We start from the raw sequence: 21381 nt of genomic DNA, 5'->3' as shown, positions 1-21381 counted from the left end.
AAACCTATTTTTCGTCTTCCCTCTCAACTCTGGTTGATATCCAATAGCTGTGGAATTCGCTTGGACAGCAAACGCCGTGGCCACGCCAACCAATTTCGACCAAGATCTGCAACAGGATATCCGAACTGCGTCTAGTACACCTATTACTTCGGTACACATCCAACGAACCTGAGTGAGGAACGTGTGGTGAAGATAAGGTTTTCCTTACAGGTTCTTGATGACACAAGTAACTTTCGTGAACTTCCCGTGCAGTTTAATAATTGGCTGATGAGCCGAGAATTGACTACGTCGCTACTTTGTGCGTCTTGTGCTTGATTTTCGGATTTGGTTCTTTTGACAATCGTTCGTCTTGCATTGGCAATCAGATGCCAGCATCTGCAGGACCGGACTGGCGCGTTGGCATCAAATCGGGAGTTGAAGTTTAGCAAAGGCTGCGATGAACACCTACAGCCTTGAATTTCAGCAGATTGTATAGCGTACCCTCCACTTTCCTCTATTGTCGGAATTCCAGCACGCAGCCGTGGGTATGAAATTCTTGATCCCTTGAGTACAATCTCAACTCCTGAATTCGCTGTCGAAATTTCTGCGGCGAAGCGCTGCAGTGCACACAGAAATTGTTTCCATGGCTCTCTTCGCTCAAGCATCGAGTGTTGTAAGTACCTTACCCCCCTTATCCACTCCGTTTCTACCACCGCTATACACATCGCAAGGTTATAGTGCAAAACCCACGATGCAGCAGCGGCGGAATCGAATTGCTATCTGTTGTGAAATGGGGGATGGCAGCAATAGCAGCATGTGGAGTAGTCCTGCGGATTTTGTGAAATTCCTGGGGCAGAACTTGTGGGGACGAAATTTGCCGCCAGGGGCGTTGGTGTCCGTGGTAAAAGAGGTTTGGACGACGGGATGGCTAACCATGATGGCGCAGCTAGCGCCTCCAACTGACAAGAAAGATTACAGTAGGCCCACCAGTCAATTTCGGGGACGTCTGCCATCCCCATCATCTGCCAAGCCCGGCCAATATCACCTATACGTTGCATTAGCGTGTCCTTGGGCTCACAGGACCGCCATTGTGCACAGTCTGAAAAGATTGGGTGATGCAGTGCCGATTTCGGTTGCCGTGCCTGGCTCCACTGGCTTGTGGGAATTTGCACCCAAGGTTGGAGTAAATTCCAAGAGTGGCGTGGTGGCGGAGCGTCTGCGTCCGACATTGGATAGAGCAAACGGGCAGAAGCTTGTGATGGATGTGTACAAGTCGCAACAAGGGGGTTACAATGGTCGGTCCACGGTGCCAATGCTATGGGATTCTTTGCAAAAGAGAGTGATGAATAACGAGAGCAGCGATATCATTGAAATTCTGAATTCCGATTTCAACCACTTGGCTGAAAACCCAGACCTAGACCTCGCTCCTGCTGACCTCAAAAGCCAAATCGAAGAATGGAATGAATTCATTTACCCTAACATCAACAATGGTGTGTATAGATGCGGATTTGCACAGTCGCAGGAAGCTTATGACTCAGCGGTGGAGAGTTTATTCAATGCGTTGGACAAGTTGGAAGCGCACTTGGCTGGCTCTAGGTATCTGTGCCAGGATACCTTCACCTTGGCCGATGTCCGTCTCTTCACAACACTATTTCGGTTCGACGCTGTGTATCAAATCCTGTTCAAATGCTCCAAGCAGAAGCTGAAAGAATATCCGAATTTGGAGGGTTACATGCGAGATATTTATCAAATCCCAGGCGTCGCATCGACTTGTGATATGGATGCAATCATGCACGGTTATTACAAGGTCTTGTTTCCTCTGAATCCCGGAGGCATCAGTCCCGCAATGCCTCGGGTAGCGGACTCTGCGTCTCTTTTAGAACCTCACAATCGACAGAAGGTTGCCGACCTAGTTGTTGGGCAGTAGTTGTGGTACTTCGACTTGCTCGCAATGTCTCTCGCGCCACAGTCACCTCAAAATCATTGTCTCGCAGCTTCCGAAGTTGCCAGGTTTTCACTTCCAAGCCATTGTATGAATACTGTGAGTGCCTCGTTCCAGCGACCTTCTTTTTTTTTTTTTTTTTTTTTTTTTTCTCTTAGCTTATTATCGCATTACGAAATATCGCAATCTAGGGCCAACAGGGGATGGAAATTCCAAACTCAGGTGATATGATCGAGGTTTGTTGATTTTGAACTGGTTTCAATTGGCAGTAGTGATGTTGGATTACTTGTGATTCAACTTACCAATGATTTATGACCTTACTGGTTGCAGACTGTATAGGGAGGGATAGAGGGTATGGATGAGATCGATCAAGATTGATGTTTTCAGGAACTCAAATTCCTTGGCTTTGAGACTCTTCATTAGTGATAACCCATGCAAAATGTAGGTGTTGGTTGGTAATCGTAAGATCCATTTGCAGTTGAACTTTGTAGCAGTTTCTACATAAGTTGCACTTATACCTGCTGAATGCTTATGATGAAAATGCTCTCTGTCATGCAATTTTGCAGAGCAACATTGAATGAATGCGCTACTAACTCCTCTGCATCAATTAGTTGTATTTACTTGGGTGCCCACGGTGAATAGCCCACTTCTCGGTACCAAGTGACTACTCCGACTGAATACAATCAGAAAGCAGCAAAATCACAGAAATTTGTCGAGAGCTTGATAAACATTTTGCTGCTGATTCTCTGTGGGTTGAACAGTGATGGCAATGTATGGAACGAACTGGCCTGGGACGACTGGAAAGCTTGAGACAAGCTGTGAAGTATTTTACGAAATGGAAGGCGAGTAGAGATTAGTCTTGTGAATCAAATAGTGTGGTACTCAAAATAAGGTATGATATTTATACACTATCACTTTGGATCGATTATTTGTCAATTCTATTTTTTGGTCCATGCATTTATCAAAGGCCACATACATCTCACATTGCTATATGCACACCTATCTCTTTATACACACATCCAATGCATTGGTTGCTCTTTCTTGTCTCTGCATTGCTCTCAAACCTCCTCCCTCTTCCTTGTCCTAGCATAGATCCCAGTCCCTTCTTCCTTGTCTTGATGCACGACCCAATCCTCTCCTCTTCTTCTTTATCCCGTCATACCCATACTAAGACAAGAAAGAGTTGGAAGAGAGAATTGGGACTTGTGCTGGGACAAGGAAGAAAGGAACTACTACTTGCACCAAGACAAGGAAAAGGAGGAGGAGATTTGAGACCCATGCCAAAACAAGACAGAGCAGGTTTTAGGTTTTAGGTTTGTGTATAGACATAATGGGTGTGTGTAAAGGAATGTAGGGTGTGCTTGTAGGCTGAGCTTTTAGAAATGTTGAGATCAAAGCATATTGCAAAAAAATAAACATTTTAAAAAATTTACTACAAAATTGAATTAAAAAACAATTTTTTTATATTATATTCTTTAAAAAAATGATGATAATTTATTTAACATCTAATTTGATTGATTACCTTAAAATCACTTAAAAATTAGAAATTTATACTAATATTTCTATTAAAAAATTATAATAGAGTTGACTCTAAGATTACATATTTTATGACATAAATAGGATTACATTCTAATTTTTAAATATAATATAAAAAAAGTTAAAAACTACTATTAAAATAATTAAATTTCTTCCACATATTCAAAAAATCAATAAATTTGATCAATTTATTAAAATATTTTATCTAATAAATATATTATTTCAAGTGTAATCAATACATTATCTCTTTATATTTTATATGCACTTTGTCATTAATTGTATTAATGTGTATAAAGTGAAATTACAATTATAATTTGTGATTTTATAAATAAGAATAAATATTAAATCTAATGTAATTAAATTATATCATAAATAAATGCTACTTCTAGAAATATTTAAATTTAATTACCAAAACCAAACATTATATTTTAAAGTAAAATTAATAAACTACATCTCTTAAATGTCAAAATATACATAATTATTTTAGTAGTATCCACATTTTTTTTTAGTAGTATTGTATTTTTATTACAAAACACATACAATTTTATATACAAAAATAAAAAATGCACTTAATATTGCAAGTAATAAATTTTGATGGATACTCTTATAAAAGAAAGTATATCAATATGGTAGATTTAAAATGTCAACACACAATCTTATACAAGAATGTGTATTCTTGGCATAGCTTTTGTTTATAAATACATAATACAATTCAAGGTTGTATATTGTTAAGGTTGAATTTTAAATGTGAAAATACAATTCCATACAAGACTATGAATCTTCAAGATGGTTCTTTTTTTGGACATACAATAGCACCTAAGAGTATATACTGTCATTATAGTTTTTCTTTTAGATACACAACTCCACTTAAGATTGTGTATAGTCAAGTTTGATTTTAATTTTTAACATACAACCTTGCACAAGACTATGCATCTTTAAGATTTAGCATAAAATTGCTACAATAAATATAATTTTGGTTAATAAGTTAGCTATAATGATTAGCTAAGGAGAAATACTTAAAATTACTTTATAAAATTTAAACAATAGAAATGTTTTAGAAATGCAATGAAATAATTGTACCCAAAAAAAGTACACAAACATAAATGTTAATATATATATAAATAAATAATACATATAAAACTAAATAAAATAGAAAGAATCTACTAGCTCAAATTATAATAATTTGGATCAAAGACTAATGTAAGATTTTGTACTAAAAAATTAAAGAAATTTATATTAAAAAAATTATTCTTTAACATGGCTTATGTATTGGTGGAGTATATTTAGTTTGGGCAACCAATCATATGCAACTTGATAAGGGCAACTTTGGTTGGAGAAGGTTGTTGAAGGCAATCCTATCCATTATCATAAATAACTATTTTCTTAGAATAATCATTAGAATTTTAAATATTTTTTGATATTATTATTGTTAGAATAGATTGGATTGTTAATTAAAAGAAATATGTTTTTATCTAAAATATGAGTATTCTTATGTTATATTTCTAAGAAATTCTTATGAACAGTTCTAAAAATTATTCAATGGTAAGATACATGTATATATATTTGAATATTTTTATACTTCAATAATGACATAGTTACATAGTAATAATCTATAAGTAATAATAGATTTTAAATATATATATATATATATATATATATATATATAATGATATTTTTAAATAAATAAAGTTTTTATAATAATTTTTTTTTTTTTTTTTTGTTTTTTTTTAATATATTTAAACTTGAAAAAGATATCATATATATACTTGAAATATGTTGAAATATCAAGAATATTCCTATATTCTTGATAATAGCAAATATATCCCTCACTTTTGTAATAATTACAAATCTACCTTAGAGGTAGATAAGATATAAGCTTATTTCCATTTTAGGTGAATCCAAGGCCCAAATCATGTGCTGCATATAAGTTGCGCCCCTTCAAATCGGATGTTGGCATTGCCTCCATTATTGCCACTATTGTATCTCTTTTATTACCTAAGCTTGGCTTTGTTGGTGGCATTAAAGAATTGAGAGAGCATCTATATCCCTCCATTGTGTAGTGTTGGTATGAAGGTGTGAAAATTTACCTCATCTTTGTAGATAGAAGGATTGAAACACCATTCTTTAAAGTTTAGTAACATCTTCTTTCAATCATAAACTTAGTACACTTACAAGATTGGTAAATGTGTAGATTGCTCTTGGCAATGTTTGTGGTCTTAATGAGCAATGTTCTTGTGCACACCTGCACAAAAAAGTTTGTCAACCTTCAAGGCCTTTGAAAAACATAGTCATAAAGTATGATAAGAATACAACATAGTCTTTGAAGCATTCTATAGTTCTAAAAGACTAGAATACATGGAAAGACCTATATTGTAATTAAGTTTTTACATATAAGGAAGTTGAATCAAAGAATTACAATATATTTTCATACAACTTTGTATGACTAGTGTTTCATGTTTTCAAGAACAACCAAAATAAGTAACATAATACATATTGATGAAGTGACTATTAGATATATAAACATAGGTTGTGGTTTAGTTATGTAGGCATTAATTGTAGGAGGAGTTGGATTATAAGAAAGAAAATAAAAGTAGAAAGATAGAGAAATAACAAACATATTGTTCTAGAAGTAAAAATGAATGAATTAATTAATTATCTCAAATTAGCAAACATGTAACTTTATAAAGAAAGATTTTTACATTATATACTTTATAATATCAAAAATTCTAATCTGCCCATACATTGAAGTCAAACTATGGTGTGGAATTAGTAAATAAGAGATTAACTTCAAAAAATCTACTCTATAACTTTTGTTAATAGTTCTTTGCTTTATGTCACAACTATGCTAAAATGTAATTATACAAGATTATGAGTTGTGTTTGCTAAACCATTAACAACATGTAGAAGCTTAAGAATTTTAAGAGGATTGGAAATAATGACAACAATTAGACTATAGTCATGAACTTCTTTGGCACTCATAGAGAAATTGTCATGATTCTACAGCTCTTATTACGCACAATGAGTATGACAATCAAATCTTTCAATGCCAACCTACATACAATTTTGAACCTAATGCTCTTGTTAAGTCTAGTCACAACAATAATCGATCTTGTGAACGTATTGAACTCATGATTGGAAGAAGAGTGTTGCCAAACTTCAAAGAACAATATTCCAATTCCTATATCCACAAAGATGAGATCAACATCGACACCCTCATACCAACACCACACAACAAGATTGATTAATTCACTTAGTTCTTTGATGTTTCCGATAGAGCCAAGTTTAGGTATCAAAGGAAACATAGCAATAGCAATGAAGGCAGCAAAGGCAACACCAATGTCCAACATGTAGAAGGCCTAACTTGTGTGCGACATACAAGTAAGCCCCCAAATTTACCTAAAATAAAAATAAACTCATATCTTATCAAGTTCAAGGGTAGATTTACAATTATCACAAAAGTAAAGGATATACTTGCTATTATCTAAAATACAAGGGAATTCTTGATATTTCAACATATTTCAAAGGTATATTTGATATTTTTCCTTAAACATACTGCTAGCTTTGGACAATACCTTTCTACAAATTCATGTAACCCCAATACAGATTCAAAGAATGTCAAAATGTTTCCACATCGATCTCCCACAAAATGAATTACACAATGAATGCTAGACAAGAATACTACTCAAATAAGTCCTCAAGATATGACACTGAGAATTATCAAGAATTATCACCAAATGGAGGTGTATAGATGATTGTGAACTTGGATGTGAAGACGCAAGGATTATGATCCTTGAACGGTTGGCGGCCTTAAACATACCAGATGATGGGAGAGAAACAATGGCTGAATCATACTTACCTTAATTATGGAGTGTCATTGTTTCTGTATACAACTTTAAGATATGAATGCAATCCATAACAAGAATATGGAAAGCAAAATTAGTCGATCCAAAGCCACCCACAAACATTCTGTACCAAAAGACTGCCAACCTTTTGATAAGTTGACATTAAAACCGATTTGAGCAGTCGCCTCTAATTATTGTCTCCTAATCAACTGCTTATGTCTGATCAAACTCACATTCACAAGCACCGACCAGCATAAACTATACCGCTTATGTTTCAATAAGTCCAGGCTGCTGCAGCTAACATTGACGGTACCATGCTCACTGAAGCAACCAACGTCAGGGGCCACCTCAGAGACAAAAACCTGTCAGGAAAACAGAGTGATCTTGTAAACCTTCCGCCATTTAAGAATGATAGAACTAAACATCGCTGTATTTTTCACTTCCAAAAAGCCACTAAAAATTCATGGAGTATTACATATTTGCCTTACGATATCTGAAAGCACTGTGTGAGTGAATAGTGAGTGAGAAATACCAGTAAGGCACCAATTTTAATCTAGCATAGACGAAGTCCACGCCAAGTGCCTTCACAGAAAAACACAAGCAGGTCTTCTCAACATTGGGTACAGAATGAAGTGTGAAACACACTTGGTGTCATTAAAAATCGTTAAATAAATTTTCGGAGTATTTTAATTGAAAAAATCTCACTTAACATTATGTAACTTTAGAGGCCTATTGTACACAGCACACTGTTCATAAGGTTTATGTTAAATATAACATGTAAAACCGAGATCTAACGCATGCATTTGCAAATCGTTGATAAAAAAAAATATCATTGTTCAGCTTCCAGTTTGCAGTAATCAAAGTGATGAAGCGTATAGATGTAGATCACTTGCCGTCCAAAGAGAGAAGATAAGGAGAGCAAATTTGCAGCCAGGAGGCAGAAGTAGAGCTGTCCACGCCATTAAAGAAGGCACCACGCTCCAAACATACCTGATTCGCGAACAACGTTTCAGGTAATTTCGAAAGACAGAACATCGTTGTGATGTTTGTACGATGAGTTAGTGAATTCTGCTGTAGTCTCCGTAGCTAGTAGATTGGCTATTCAGGCGTGAAAAATTAAGCTCACCTTGTTGTCATTAACGTCATGTTAGCAACTCCACCTTTCCCTGGAGCTGCACCACAGGAAAAAATAGAATTCAACTGTTTTTGTAATGTGTGATATGAAAGAAAATCTATACCTAGAAGTTAGAAAATTTGAGCAAAAACTCAAACCTTGGACTTAGGGATACTCTGCGCTGTAGCAACCAACCTGCATAGTCAGCCATAGCCAAGCCCCAGTGGATTGCACCAAGAAATGAAACAATAGAAGCACCATAAGCAGCCTGAGCATCGGCATAAGATACGGCCACGATAGCCTGCACGTATTATATCTTCATTAATATGCTATGTGCTGCTTTGTCTGCATAAGAAAACCTCCGGCATAGTGACAATCTGATAAATATTTTCAATTGACCTACTAACTAGGGCATGTTCCAAGGAGAGGTGTACCTACAATGATCTCACAATTCACATCAAAAAGGATTAATAACTTACAGGTATTGGGAGCATTTGTGCGAGTGGGGGAGTTAATGCAACGAACGGAATAAGTCCGGCTGCTCCTAGAAGTAGTGCAGGAAAAGGAACAGCTCCAAAACCCAAAAACATCTGCTTCAAAGCCCCTGACTTCTTCGGTTTCGATTGCTCTGAGGGCGTGCCCTGCAGCCACCAGTGAAGCTCACTTAACCGCACAAGGCTGAAGGCATGACTATTTTACATTTAAGGTCGGTGCGACGGTTGGATGCCAATTCTTCATGACAACATCAAACTCAGGTGAAAATTAATCTCTAATCGATCACCTGACACGACTAGCATGTCCAACAAAGCGGTACATGAGGCAGAAGAAACTGAAGTGGACAAAGAGACGGTTGAGGGTGCTAAATTTATTGTTAACTTTGAGGAAATGCTTCTAACGTTGCCGTGAATTGCATTTTATTTTGACGTCCACACAAGATATGAATAGCTTCGGAGTATTGGAAAATGACTCCTGAGCCCTAGAAATACAGAATGCAGATAATAAACAAGTGGTCATTACAGAGGGCAATACTGAGATGGTCCGAGGTGTTGCTGCTGATAATTCAGGGTTAGTAGGTGCTTGTGCTGAAGTCTGTGTTGGAGTTTGTGGTGTCTTTGTTGACATCTGTGTTGCAAAGCCCTGGAGAAAGACCTAAAGCAGAAGAGAAAGTCCTGTTAGGGGCATGAGGAATGTCATGTACAATCAAAAGCCTAAAATTCATGTTCAAACCCTCGTTGCATAAGACCCGAATACGTTAAGTTGTTGCAATTGAAAATAAAGAATTGCATACCCAACATATGTCTCGCCTTGTTCTGATTTCACTCATCCATCACCTCACAACAGTTAACTTTCCCTAAAACCCTGAGGAAACTTTCGTGCAACGCTTACGTTTCAACATTGTTGTGGAAGAATTAGGTTAAAGATTACATGATTGTGGGACCTTGGCCTGAAACAGCCTGTCGACGCTCTCTCAGAGCCGCTCGCACAGATGCTTGGTGTCAATCCTCGAAGACTATCCATTGAATCCATTGCAGCTTTGGAGGCAAAAGAGTACGTGCACTGGAACCGAAATGACGGCGACGACCCAAATCCCACTCCATATTCCTCTATTCTAAAAACCGGCGCAATCGATGACAGCTTGGGCAGAAAATTTGAGGAGGAACATGAAAAGAAGACTTGAGGGTTGTGACAAATGCGATGCAGGGATCTAAAAAGAGCTCTACCTGCTGCATGTCCAGCCCTCATTGTTGCACCAGTGGTTTCTCCAACACCAAAACCTATTCCTTGCTCAATGTAAGCCCTCTCTAAAGCCCCCAAAAACCATCTCCACAAGCTTCAGACCATACAATACTCACATGCAATGCAAAAATTCCCTCATTATCACACACCTGTGGTGGATTACCCTCATATGATAAATAACTAGGGTAAAAGGTACTTGTACTGAATCCCTTCCGATTGTTGTCCGCGTATCAGTTTAAGTACTTGGACCCTTTGCATCATTTAACCAAATATAATAATCTTGTAAAGGACATGCCACGTAGGAGTCTATCCAAATTCTTCTACTTTTTTTTACCTTATTGCTAGTAGGGTCACCTGCCAAATAATTCGGGCTGATGTGATCACTTGGAATATAACTGAATTTCTCAGCTCACAGCAGCCCACACCTTCTCAAACTCGAGATCTTACTGCACTGGAACTGCGGGTCTCCATTTTTCATTATTGTGGTCAACCTTCTTATAATTGGCCAGCAATCCAGGCAACCAGGAAGGAATGCGCTGGAAAGCTGAGCAACATTGCAATTTTAAATTCGGAAGATAATGATAAGAGAAACATAGCTTGGGGATCTGAAATGAGCACGAGGTACTTGGTTATAGTATTGCCTCAATTCCGGATCCAGTTGCCGCACATGGTTGCCAACATTTGATCGATGTTGATGTGGCATTCTGTGAAGTTAGACATAATATGTTGGAGTCGATTGAACGAGCTACTTGGGTGTTCGACTCTCCTCACGCATTGTCCGGCAAGCACTCGTAGGACTTACGTGGAGATAGGCTAGTCGTTTGGCAGGGTCTGAGAATGAAGAGGGTGCTTGTGATTCGAGATGCTAGTGAGAGAGTTGGCCGGTTTGCTCTACGGCTACATTTCTGAACCTTAATGTTTCAAATCATCCTCTGAAGCTTCGTTTTGTTGTCAAAATTTTGTAGGTTTGTTGGGTTAAACTCATTACGTCCTGAGCAGAGGCTGATCGAACCTTGTACCACCTTCAACCTCAGCTCTTAGTCCAATTTGAAAGGAGACTCGTAATGCTGTGAATTACAAGTGCGCGAGGTCAGAGCGCGACACTTATTTTTTGAAGCTTTCAAGGAGAGTGGAGACTGGCAAGTGCCTTTTTTGCCCCAAATTTAATTGTCTCCCCATTTTGAGTGTCATGGCTAGCTATATAGCTCCATTTCTTGGAGCCCATAAACTCAAATTTCTAATCGAGAGATAGTCAAGGTTGGATAATCACTATGCCGCTCTAAGAATGCCGTATTGTGACATGATCGTGTATTGCGTAGCGTAGGAGTGATCGATTATCACGGATGGGGGCTCAAGTATCCAAGGAAAGGCTGGTGAAAAAGGAGAAACGCCAACTGAAGGAGAAAGTCTCCACCTGCGACATCACTTTCCCAGGATGCGACTTCCACCACCCTAACCACAAGGAATGGATGTCCACCCTCCCCCTCCAGAACCTCAAGCTCCGCGACGTCGTCTGGCCGGGCACCCATGACTCTGCCACCAACAAGATCGGCGTGCCAGGGATCTCTCGCCCCTTCGCTCGCTGCCAAAAGCTCTCCTGCTACAACCAGCTCTGCATAGGCGTGCGGGTGCTAGACATCCGCGTGCAAGAAGATCGCAGAGTATGCCACGGCTGCCTCAAATCCTACCTCGTGGACGTTGTCATCAATGACCTCAAAAAATTCCTGGCAGAAACCAGCAAGGAGTTCGTCATCCTTGAAATTCGGACCGAGTTCAACTACAAGGACCCTCCCGCATTCGATCAGTGGCTCATCTCGCAGCTGGGCGACCATCTCGTCCCCCAAAATGCCAGCTTCCTTGGCAGACCCTTGATAGAGCTTCTCCCAAAGCGTGTGATTTGCATCTGGAGGCCCCGGCAATCCCCGGCTCCATCTCCAGGCTCCCCGCTCTGGAGCTCCGCATATTTGAAAGACAACTGGATCGACACTGACCTACCGCTTACGAAGTTCTCTGTCAATATCACAAACCTACAGAAACACCCGCCTAACGATCAGAGGTCGTATTTCTACAGGGTGGAGAATACTGCAACGCCGCAAGTTACAGGGCCTGTTCTGTGTGTGTATCCTGTTACGAGCAGAATTCGGGGGTATGCGAGGTTATTTTTGGCAGAGGTGTTCAAAGAGGGGCTGGGTGACCGGTTGCAGATCTTCTCTGGGGACTTTGTGGAGCCAGATTTTGTAGACAATTGCATTGGCGTCACGATTGCTAGGAATAACTTGCAGTTGGAGCAGTCCGATGCCACTGGATAGAGGGACGGCTGCTACAATCGGAAATGAGAGGCAGCCTTGGAAGGTCGTTGAGGGTCATGGCGATGGAGAAAACATGCTAGCAACGTTGATTCTGCTTCTGCTGTAAAATGGTATTAAAAAATGTTTGGTCTCAGTAAGTAGAACAAAAGATTGTTATAAATAGAGATCATTGTCTCAGGATTCTTCTGAATTGCTTGTACAGCTTCTCAAATCTTTCGAAATTCGCATTCTTATTCTCTAATCAGCTATGTCTGATCTGATTCCAACATGGGATGCTTAGACTTTTATTCACCGTTCAGCATCCATTCTTGAGATACGCTGTTTGCGAATCCTGGGAGTGCCACTTGAGTATCCAATTAACTTGGTAATGCTGCATACTGTGCAACTGACGACTTGACGTTTAACCTGGGCCTAGAGCTAACTCTGGCTTTACATCAATGTTTGCTGAGTACAGTTATCAATCAAACTGGGCCCCAGTCTTGAATAGGCCCTAAAGCCTACATGTCACTTAAATTCACCTATTCCACTCAAACATCAACACAGAACAGATAGCCCTGACATAGCGACTACGAGCCTACCAACTCCAAATGTGTTTTCACCACACCACGCCCGACCGGACCAATATAAGTTGAAGGAAATTTGCTGCTAGCCCTACTCTATTAATTAAAACTCCACAACACTACATGGTTAAGTGTGTTCTTAATTAAGGCAACGAAAAAAGCACATCTCGTGGTGATCTGTCATTGAAGCTTGATCGAGGTGTTCTGCCGAAGGATCTTTGTCCCAGGGACTGGCAGTTCTCATACTCTTGCTCCTTGATAGTGTCAGAGTATGCATCTTCCAACCCCTTGTGCGCCTTGGCTATGTCTTTCCTCGTTATTATGCCCACCACCCTGCACATAAGTCGTTCATTAAAACCCCCTCGCGTCTATAAGCTTCTTCAAAGATTTAGTCGAAGTTGAATGATCAGGACGAAACTTCATCTCTGTGCGAAAAAAGGATCTCAACAAAATAGTACACCTGTTGGTTGCATCGGTCACGCAGAGATGTCTCAATCCCAACGTTCGGAAAATAATGTACACCCGCCGTGCTGAGGTTTCCTCGCGAACCTGCGGCAACAGTGAGGATAATTCTTGTAAATAAATCTTAAACAAACACATACACAAACCAAGCGAATCTTGCATGATAAAGTTGTCATATAAAGGCCTTTTAGACGCACCGTCAATGGAGCACGATTCATCCATGGCCGGAAGTCCACCGCCAATTCTTTGCCAGTACGGATAGCCTGCTCCACATCCTTGCACTTGGGATCACCTTCAGAAGAGTCGGTGCTACTGCTGCCGTTCACACCCGGCGTTGCGAATTCCTACATAAGAAAAGCCAAGCACAGATGAAATTTATATGCTCACTTAACTTGAATGACATAGGATCAGCCATTCATCGCCACGTCGTGTTATGACAAAAGGAAAATCTCGTGTAAAATGAGATACCTGTAAGAGTTCATCAATTTCCAGTTCATTAACTGCCTCGGGCCGTGAGCTTAAGTATCGCCGGTGAGGGTAGTGAGCGTGATGGTATACACCCATGAGTCGGTCCAGATATTGTTGCGCCATCGCCGACTTCGGCAGGCGTAAACTGCAACTGTGACGCCTGCGTCGATTCAATGTTAATGCGTCTGCCTCAAAAATGCAGCGTTGCTCTAATAGCAGCAAGACCTGGTGTCTTAAAATGACTCCAACTAGTTGACCATCAGAGCTGAAAACATCTCTGTGCGTGTGTCGAATGATGGGAAATCCATTGTGAGATGTTTCGCGAAGCACTTCGACAATCTCGGCTACGGAGGTGATCTGTATAAAAAATGCAGCGGTAGAAAAAGTTATGGAAAATCAGACATCAAATTGGGAGTGACCGTTTTGAGACTGTACCAAAGTACAAATGAAGACGAGCAATGGATTCGGCAAGGCTGTCACATAGGATAACCAATTTCGATTGAAGTTGTTGGTTACCTCCTTAAAAGATATCACATCTGATGCCATGATGTCTCTTGCAGTGATCAAATGAAGTTTTTGCGAAGGCTCACTTTGCAAAAAATGGACTTCCCCTGCTTCAAGGAAAACGAAGCCATCAAATTTGTAATAATGATTATTTTCTAGAGCATGAGCCAAATTGATCAAAGACATGGAAGACGGGAGCAGGATAGGAAAGAAGAGAATTTCCAAGCATGGTTGAATCTCATGTGACTCAATGCCTGCTGTTTCCTTGCAAATTGGGAAATCAGAAGTTTTACCTATGCGCTCCAGGTCGGACTCGTAGGCTCCTGCCGAGTGAACATGGTGAGCCACCCAATTGGAGAGGACGATAGAAAGTATAACTGGCAGTAAGAACTCAATTCCACCTGTGCCCTCAACCATGATCACCACCTGTATTCAAACGATAATTAAAGGACTAAATATAACATGATAGGGCTCACGTGATCAGCAAAAGATATTTTGTTAAAATTCGGAGTGTCCAGATTGTCATCCTTTAAAGGGATAGCAGATTTTATTGAGAATTCGGAAGGCACTTTAAACCAAAATCCAGTGCCAAACTCCTTAGGATCAAACTTTAGTTCATTTCTCGGCTGCGAATTCCGTCATATCACTGTGACCCGAAACCACTAGAAGTAAGCTCCGCTGTACATAAAAACGTGCCTTGAAAATTCTTGTAGTTGTTCAAATTAAAGAGTAATATCCACATGACTGTCAGCAACAGATTAAATGTTGACCATGGCACTATACCAAGGAGATGGATGTTCGAAAAACCCCACCAAGCATTGCAGTCGCTCCAACTAGCGCATGTATACCAGGTTGTACCGACCATCTGCGAAACCAGTCACCGAATGTCAACTAGTAGCAAAAGAATTTCTACAACCATAAACTCTATGTGATTTCCAGAATAAGAACATTTAATTGCGAATATATGATCTCATTATTATCCAGAATGAACTCGAAATTGTTGACCATATGACTAGCTGTTGAGCAACAGTTGGTTCAATACAATGAGGTCCTCAGATCATTATTGAAAAAGCCTCATTGCTTCAACATGCAATCTAGAGTTGCAGAACTTCTTAGAATTTACAGCGTAGTACTTATTTCTTTTTTTGATTTACAGATGAACATAAAAGGGTGCTTATGTCTGTCCTTACCTTGGGAAGAAGATTTGAAAAATACGCCCCAAAAATGCTCCAAACGATGTGCCAACCTGCAAAGAGACAACGTAAGACAGAGGCAAGTCGATGAGTATCCTAAACATCCCATAGAACGACCGCCATATATACTCCTCTGTAGATTCCAAACATTGACTCACTTTTGACTCAGTCCCTCCTCTAAGGAAGTCAGCAGAAGATCATTCAAATATAATTGTGCTGTGTTTTTTGGATCTGTATCTGTATTCATAATGCCTACTGAAAGACGCTAAACAGAAACGAACTAAAAGCACTTCAACTGATGAAGGAAAAAACACTTGCCATGATGGAAGGCATAAAAATCCCGCCGGGAGTTGCAATGAGGTACGCGAGGATAAACAGCAGAAGGAAGAACTCGTGTGGATGATTAAACTGTTGATTGTGAACGGAGAATCACCTGATCCTAAATTTAGTAGCTTCTGAATTGTCATAAATATCGAGAAATTTCATTTGCAGACTTCAGTTTCAAGCTGACTGTGTATTAGGAGGTAGAAAATCAAACCAACACGCTTGCATCGTAGGGCACAACACAATTGAACAAAGAATAAAACGGAAATTTTCATCTGAAAAGCACTTGGAGCGGGATGATAAAGAACCTGGTGAGGGACGGCAAAGTACAGAGAGGCCAGGTCATTGTAAGTTTGAACCCCAGTGTCCTGATCCGACAGCGGACATGCATATCTATACCAATACTCATCGCCCTCTTGTCTGCGGAAAACGGTGAGCATCTAGTTATTCATAAGTTCAAATCCACAGAGTATATTTTAAAGTGACAAACTCAACCAAGGAATTAGCGAAATCGAAACTAATGTTTCATAACATCAATACTCGGCAAGTCGTAAAGGTGTGAACTGTGAATCTTCGCCGTTATAAAAATAAAGCGCACTGTCACACTTTGAAGTACTTTGATTTTATAACTAACATGATTTCATATATATGATTCAACAAGCGATATGCATCGAGCAACATACCCTTTTTGGATGGGTAGACAATGCCCAAAGTAGTAAGGCAGCATAAAAATGGCGTCGACTGAAATGAGTGTGACGAGACACGCCTCAAGCACCCTGCACCCATTAAATCACCACAACACAGTTAAATCTGCCATTACGCCCAATTCTCACCTAAACTTCTTTAAATGCGTGCAACGCTACCTTAGTTTACCAGTCACGACATTGGCGTAGGGCAGCACTGATTGACATGCACTTCATGCATTACTATTTAGAGATTACTTTGTCATGGATATTGAATTCATGTTTATGTGAAGGACGAAATGAACCTAAGAGCCCGGTGCTTTGAGGAGGGCCGAAATTGAGCAAGCCAGTCGTGAATTATGTTCAGAAAAGCACCAACTCCTCCAGCCAAGACACTTGTGATCACAAATAGTGGCAAGTCCATCACGTTGAACTCAGGCTAGCACACAAACACGAAAAGCTTTAAGAAAACTTTAATGAGCCATATTCGAGCAAGGTACCTTCCATATCTTTAAATGCGCAGTTACAGTCAAGACTATTTCACATACCTTCAAACTGTGAAAGGAAATAGTGCCTGGCAAGGAGAATGAAAATTTCCTGTCATTTCCAGCAGAACTCGTAAAATATGAATAAAATTTAAGGTCGACCACACAGGACGTTTGCGTGCAAAAGTGGACTCTCATATAGACAACTGGAGTTCGTCACTAATCAGATTCAAGCATCCAAGAATCAAGACAAACAAAACAGGGGGTACCGTTTATTAAGCCATGACAAAACCATGGTGGCGCAAGTTGTGCATAAACGTGACCGCCACATAACCTGCCAACATAGCGTACACACCAACACAAGATACTGGTGGCATTTAAAAAGATCTGAACATTATGAATTAATTTGGGTTTTAAACTTAGTCAAGGAATATGAGCATAGTCATAGAAACGAATCATATTCAAAATGCACGAACCTTTCTAGACCAGAAACTAGAGTCTTCCTCCATGAAAAAGAGCACTCCACCAATCGGTGCACCAAAAGCTGCTGCCAAACTATCAAACAAAACAAATGAGATTTAATTTTGATCGGTGGTGAGCCTTTCATTGGACTAGAACCCATTTCAATCAAGAAAAATTGTTCTTAAACTGAAAAAGTAAGAATCTACAAAGTCTGCTCAGATTAACATAGTTCCCAAAAACAGGCACATACCCCGCTGCAGCTCCAGCCGAAATGAATTCTCGCCGGTCCTTATCATTATAAAAATCCTGTATTTCACTTTTTCGGTGTCATTTGCGTACCCTGCGCACATTCTACCTATAGAAAACTTAAAATGTAAAATATTATTCCTCAATTTAGTGGATAGCTACACACTCAAGATGGAATTCGATCACAGTCCATGAAGCATTTCTACAAGAATTCACTCATACTATATCCTTACTTACGAAGATCCAAGCTTTCGGTGTAAGCTCCCTGCGCTTATTCCGCCAGGTTTCCCGAAGGGTTTGTGGAGCAAGCACACTGCGTTCCCTTATTGGAGGCCGACCGTGCATCCAAGTAAGTTCAGACGCGATCGCACCACCAATATGAACCAGAGGCCCCTCTTGTCCTATCTGATCGCAACATCGAGTAAAACTTCACATTCAGAATACACAACTTCAATATAAGTGGTAAAATCTCAGAAGATTCAACCTCCACGTGTAAAAATTAATTCCACTGAACACAGGTAACAAGTAACGTAGAAAATCCTTGAAAAGGCAGCAATAAGCCGCACCGGTAAGCCGGATGAAATTGTGCAGATGGTGCCTAAAATCTGTCATTGAATTATCACAGATGCAAGACCTTAATTAGTTACACTAGTTGCGGCATACGTGCAAGAACGTACACAAAGTATGATGGAAGCTTTCGAAATAATGTTTGATACTATCCAGCATGATTATTGGATTAGGCTGAATGCTGAAAGACAACAAAAGACCTTTGTAAAGAGAGTTCTATGCCGAAAAAAATCGGGTATGTCATTCCCGTTCAGATAAGCCATGACTAGAGTAACCTGCACAACATATTCAATATGCGATCGTTGAAAAGACGTCAATACCACGTGCAGAGCCCACATCATTGCAGTCATCCGCACATTGCAAATTGAGTTGTTCAGGGAAGAATGTGAAACTACATGAACTTTGCGAATAGCTGAAATCATTTAGGACAGTAGAGAATCTGAGAGATGCATCCATACCCCTCCACCCGCGGCTGCCGGAGCCCAGAACATAACCAAGAAGCTCGAAAGAAGTACCAGGGCCACACCTATGGCCGCGTAGTTGTAAAAAACAAGTACTAATCCGCGCTCAAAAAGTTTTTCTGTCAACTCCTTCTGCAGCTCGTACGATTGAAAAATCAGAGGTACATCTATTTACATTACATGAATTTCCAGAAGATGAGAGTAGAAGCTGAGATGAGTAAACAATAGGTTCGACAACTTTCTTCCTTACGTATGTAAAAGAATAAACACAACTTACAATCATAAATATCTAACGAAAAAAAAATCTTGAAGCCTTCACGCCCTGAAGCAAAACACCGTTGAATTTAAGTACATGAAGCACAATGCAGAGTCGAATTTTAGCGACTGCAGAGCTCAAAAGTTAAGAGTTAAAATGATATCTTAATAAGATTACCTTGTATATGATAATAATATCTTGAAAAGATTCGATAGTGAACGCAATCAGTCCTTCAAAACAGGAAAAACGACTCAGATCAGCCCAAAACCTTTCTCAAAGCCCCCTAATTCTTGTAACGTCAGAACTATGAAAGTAACCTGAACTTCCTCTAGTTTCAACTGAATCTTGGAACACCCTTAAACCAAGTAAAACCTTGATTGGGAGAGAAATTTACCAACAAGAAGTCCTATTATAATTGTAATCATCCACTTCGAAAGCGTAAGTCCCGTATACCTGTATGGCCTCATTATATCCACTTGTCATAAAAAGTGATATGAACACAACAGTCAACCATCTTGAACACAGCTCCAAAATACCATTGCTAATTATTCATTACGAGAGAGGACAAAGTTCCGAGCATTCTTTTAACTAAATTGGAATGCACGCAGAGGGATTTTGTAAACCACAAACGGAGTATAGTACCCATATATTTTTCGATTAGTTCGTCGCTTTTTGACCCTGTCATGAACCACATTACGAATGGTCTCATAATCGAGGCTCTCAACTCCAACATCATCATCGATTAGGACCTTGACTTCCTGATTCTGACTAAACTCGTAGCCTTGGTCGAAGAGTAACGGAACTTCCGCATCAAAATCCGTGTCGACCATGGTCGCTCGTGTGTCTGCGAGTGCAACACGTAGCACCGTAACAATTAGAACGAACCCCCCCACAATGTTGAACAATCCACTGCCTTACATCCTCAGTAGCTACTTTGGAATCGACTCTCAAAGCCTACGTCATAAATCCGTTAGAGTGGAACAATGAACCACACAGATCAGAGAAGACGAAAACTAGCTGAAGAGAGATATAGTTGAAAATACAGAAGTTCAAAAACCGCAACACACAGATTTTAATTACAACTATACCGACAATATCAAGCATCGTTTGAATCTTTGGGTAGGATCACACTGCGCTTAAAGAGAACTGGGATTTCTCATACGTGATCAAGGATCTTAGTATTTGAATGAGTATGGCGCAGCAGGAAGAAGTGATCAAGAAATTTGGCAAATTTCTAGATATTAAGTCGAGATTCAATGTTTGTTTGTAGCATCGATTCAAATGCTGCGCTAATAATTATGCAAGGCTCCTAGGGAGGAAATTATTCACGATAAACTCATAATTTACACCCACACAAATCCTTGCTAAAATACTATTGATTTCTCAAATCGCTCGCGGCAATCCCCATGAACGACCAAGACCCATAAGTACCCAGCAGCTAACTTTACCACCAGTTGTTGATCGCAGCAATAGGAAGCAGAAAAGTCAGCTTGCTCTGGCTCTGGAGCTCAGAAGAGTGCGCGAGCAGTCACCCTCGGCAAATGACGACTAAGAATTGCTTGTAAACCACGAAACCCAGATAACAGAATCTAGTTCAGTTAAGACTTGAGACAGCTTACTATCGTCACAACTACATTGTAAGGAATAATCAGTAAATAAATAAATCAATAAATCAAACCAAACCAAAGCAAACAAAGAAAATGCTCTAAGACCAATCAGACCACATAGGCAACTGTTGGATCACTTTTAATTGATGCCAGAAAAGCTTGCACTTGCTGTCGCTGCTATTCATTCTTACATGAGACTTGCTGTAGTAGAAGTCTAAGGTATTCCTGTTTACGTCCAAGGCTCCTCATCGCTGAAGTCTTTTGAAACCTCCATCCAAAAAACACCCGAAAGACAACTCCAACCCATCGTCCTAGCGCAAGATGCCACTTCTCTCTAGCTTCCCAGATATACAACCCACGTCAGCTCCATGACCTTATACAATGGTCCGACACAGCCTCACCCTCCAAAAAAAACACGATGGCAAAGATTCACAAGAATCTTATGAGTGAAGAATCTCAATTAACAGAAATGTATTAGAAAGGAGAATGACATGCTAAGTTTAACAATCTAATAAAGACTGCAACAGAGATTTGGCATGACATCCTTGAGCTCTCACCAAATGAAGGTGGCAAATAAAAAACATCGCCTCCAATGCAAAAAAAGTGCCTATTTTAAACTCCATCTCATGAGAAAAAGTGGGACC

At 39.7% G+C, this 21381-nt stretch overlaps 4 protein-coding genes across 19 annotated transcripts; 2 read left to right on the top strand and 2 right to left on the bottom strand.

The window, feature by feature from the left end:
- Window positions 1–4: 4 nt before the first annotated feature.
- Window positions 5–2903, top strand: LOC112287533 (uncharacterized). 5 transcript variants are annotated; one of them, XM_090253710.1, is made up of 4 exons: window positions 5–151; window positions 366–2020; window positions 2252–2362; window positions 2683–2903. In XM_090253710.1, the coding sequence occupies exon 2, from the start codon at window positions 623–625 to the stop codon at window positions 1904–1906; it is 1284 nt and encodes a 427-aa protein (XP_090109836.1). In that variant the 5' UTR covers window positions 5–151; window positions 366–622; the 3' UTR covers window positions 1907–2020; window positions 2252–2362; window positions 2683–2903. The 5 variants fall into 5 exon arrangements, with proteins under 5 accessions (XP_090109836.1, XP_090109835.1, XP_024386352.1 ...); XM_090253709.1 differs by lacking the exon at window positions 2252–2362 and having other exon boundaries at window positions 14–151; window positions 2488–2903; XM_024530584.2 differs by having other exon boundaries at window positions 93–226; window positions 2252–2903.
- Window positions 2904–7294: 4391 nt separating this feature from the next.
- Window positions 7295–10252, bottom strand: LOC112287285 (uncharacterized). 2 transcript variants are annotated; one of them, XM_024530156.3, is made up of 8 exons: window positions 9839–10252; window positions 9431–9562; window positions 8893–9054; window positions 8609–8714; window positions 8426–8471; window positions 8193–8289; window positions 7832–7881; window positions 7295–7661 (listed from the first exon to the last, which is right to left on the bottom strand). In XM_024530156.3, exons 1-8 carry the CDS (start codon window positions 10154–10156, stop codon window positions 7574–7576), a joined length of 999 nt encoding a protein of 332 aa, XP_024385924.1. In that variant the 5' UTR covers window positions 10157–10252; the 3' UTR covers window positions 7295–7573. The 2 variants fall into 2 exon arrangements, with proteins under 2 accessions (XP_024385924.1, XP_024385925.1); XM_024530157.3 differs by having other exon boundaries at window positions 9443–9562.
- A 415-nt stretch (window positions 10253–10667) lies between these two features.
- On the top strand, window positions 10668–12700 carry LOC112287286 (uncharacterized). Of its 5 annotated transcripts, none has more exons than XM_090253706.1 (2): window positions 10668–10771; window positions 11116–12700. In XM_090253706.1, the coding sequence occupies exon 2, from the start codon at window positions 11494–11496 to the stop codon at window positions 12457–12459; it is 966 nt and encodes a 321-aa protein (XP_090109832.1). In that variant the 5' UTR covers window positions 10668–10771; window positions 11116–11493; the 3' UTR covers window positions 12460–12700. The 5 variants fall into 5 exon arrangements, with proteins under 5 accessions (XP_090109832.1, XP_090109830.1, XP_090109831.1 ...); XM_090253704.1 differs by lacking the exon at window positions 10668–10771 and adding an exon at window positions 10778–10931; XM_090253705.1 differs by lacking the exon at window positions 10668–10771 and adding an exon at window positions 10778–10941.
- Window positions 12701–12852: 152 nt separating this feature from the next.
- On the bottom strand, window positions 12853–21089 carry LOC112287283 (uncharacterized). Of its 7 annotated transcripts, none has more exons than XM_024530148.3 (24): window positions 20929–21089; window positions 19773–19974; window positions 19525–19583; window positions 19308–19360; window positions 18872–19006; window positions 18614–18688; window positions 18413–18451; window positions 18084–18251; window positions 17851–17906; window positions 17615–17693; window positions 17408–17472; window positions 17202–17250; window positions 16959–17092; window positions 16654–16746; window positions 16279–16390; window positions 15965–16054; window positions 15644–15699; window positions 15237–15318; window positions 14747–14879; window positions 14466–14560; window positions 13950–14306; window positions 13679–13825; window positions 13480–13568; window positions 12853–13352 (listed from the first exon to the last, which is right to left on the bottom strand). In XM_024530148.3, the coding sequence occupies exons 1-24, from the start codon at window positions 20984–20986 to the stop codon at window positions 13163–13165; spliced, it is 2616 nt and encodes an 871-aa protein (XP_024385916.1). In that variant the 5' UTR covers window positions 20987–21089; the 3' UTR covers window positions 12853–13162. The 7 variants fall into 7 exon arrangements, with proteins under 7 accessions (XP_024385916.1, XP_090109828.1, XP_090109826.1 ...); XM_090253702.1 differs by having other exon boundaries at window positions 17202–17227; window positions 17851–17955; window positions 18080–18251; window positions 20929–21087; XM_090253700.1 differs by having other exon boundaries at window positions 17202–17227; window positions 17851–17955; window positions 18080–18251; window positions 20875–20969.
- Window positions 21090–21381: the final 292 nt, after the last annotated feature.

This window comes from Physcomitrium patens, chromosome 10 (assembly GCF_059467195.1).
Source record: "Physcomitrium patens ecotype Gransden chromosome 10, ASM5946719v1, whole genome shotgun sequence".
Lineage (NCBI taxonomy): Eukaryota > Viridiplantae > Streptophyta > Bryopsida > Funariales > Funariaceae > Physcomitrium > Physcomitrium patens.
This window is presented reverse-complemented; position numbering and strand designations above follow the sequence as displayed.

Bases quoted from the DNA above. Each gene is read 5' to 3' on its own strand.
- LOC112287286 (XM_090253706.1), top strand. From the start codon at position 11,494: ATGGGGGCTCAAGTATCCAAGGAAAGGCTGGTGAAAAAGGAGAAACGC.
- LOC112287533 (XM_090253710.1), top strand. From the start codon at position 623: ATGGCTCTCTTCGCTCAAGCATCGAGTGTTGTAAGTACCTTACCCCCC.
- LOC112287283 (XM_090253702.1), bottom strand. From the start codon at position 20,986: ATGAGGAGCCTTGGACGTAAACAGGAATACCTTAGACTTCTACTACAG. The intron at 15,700-15,964 runs GCAAGTGTTTTT...GTCTCTTTGCAG, and splicing joins TTTTTATGCCTTCCATCATG to GTTGGCACATCGTTTGGAGC. The intron at 13,826-13,949 runs GTATCTCATTTT...TTTCTTATGTAG, and splicing joins AAATTGATGAACTCTTACAG to GAATTCGCAACGCCGGGTGT.
- LOC112287285 (XM_024530156.3), bottom strand. From the start codon at position 10,156: ATGAGGGCTGGACATGCAGCAGGTAGAGCTCTTTTTAGATCCCTGCAT. The intron at 9,563-9,838 runs GTAATCTTTAAC...CTTCTGCTTTAG, and splicing joins GGCCAAGGTCCCACAATCAT to GTCTTTCTCCAGGGCTTTGC. The intron at 7,662-7,831 runs GTATTTCTCACT...TTTTCCTGACAG, and splicing joins TTAAAATTGGTGCCTTACTG to GTTTTTGTCTCTGAGGTGGC.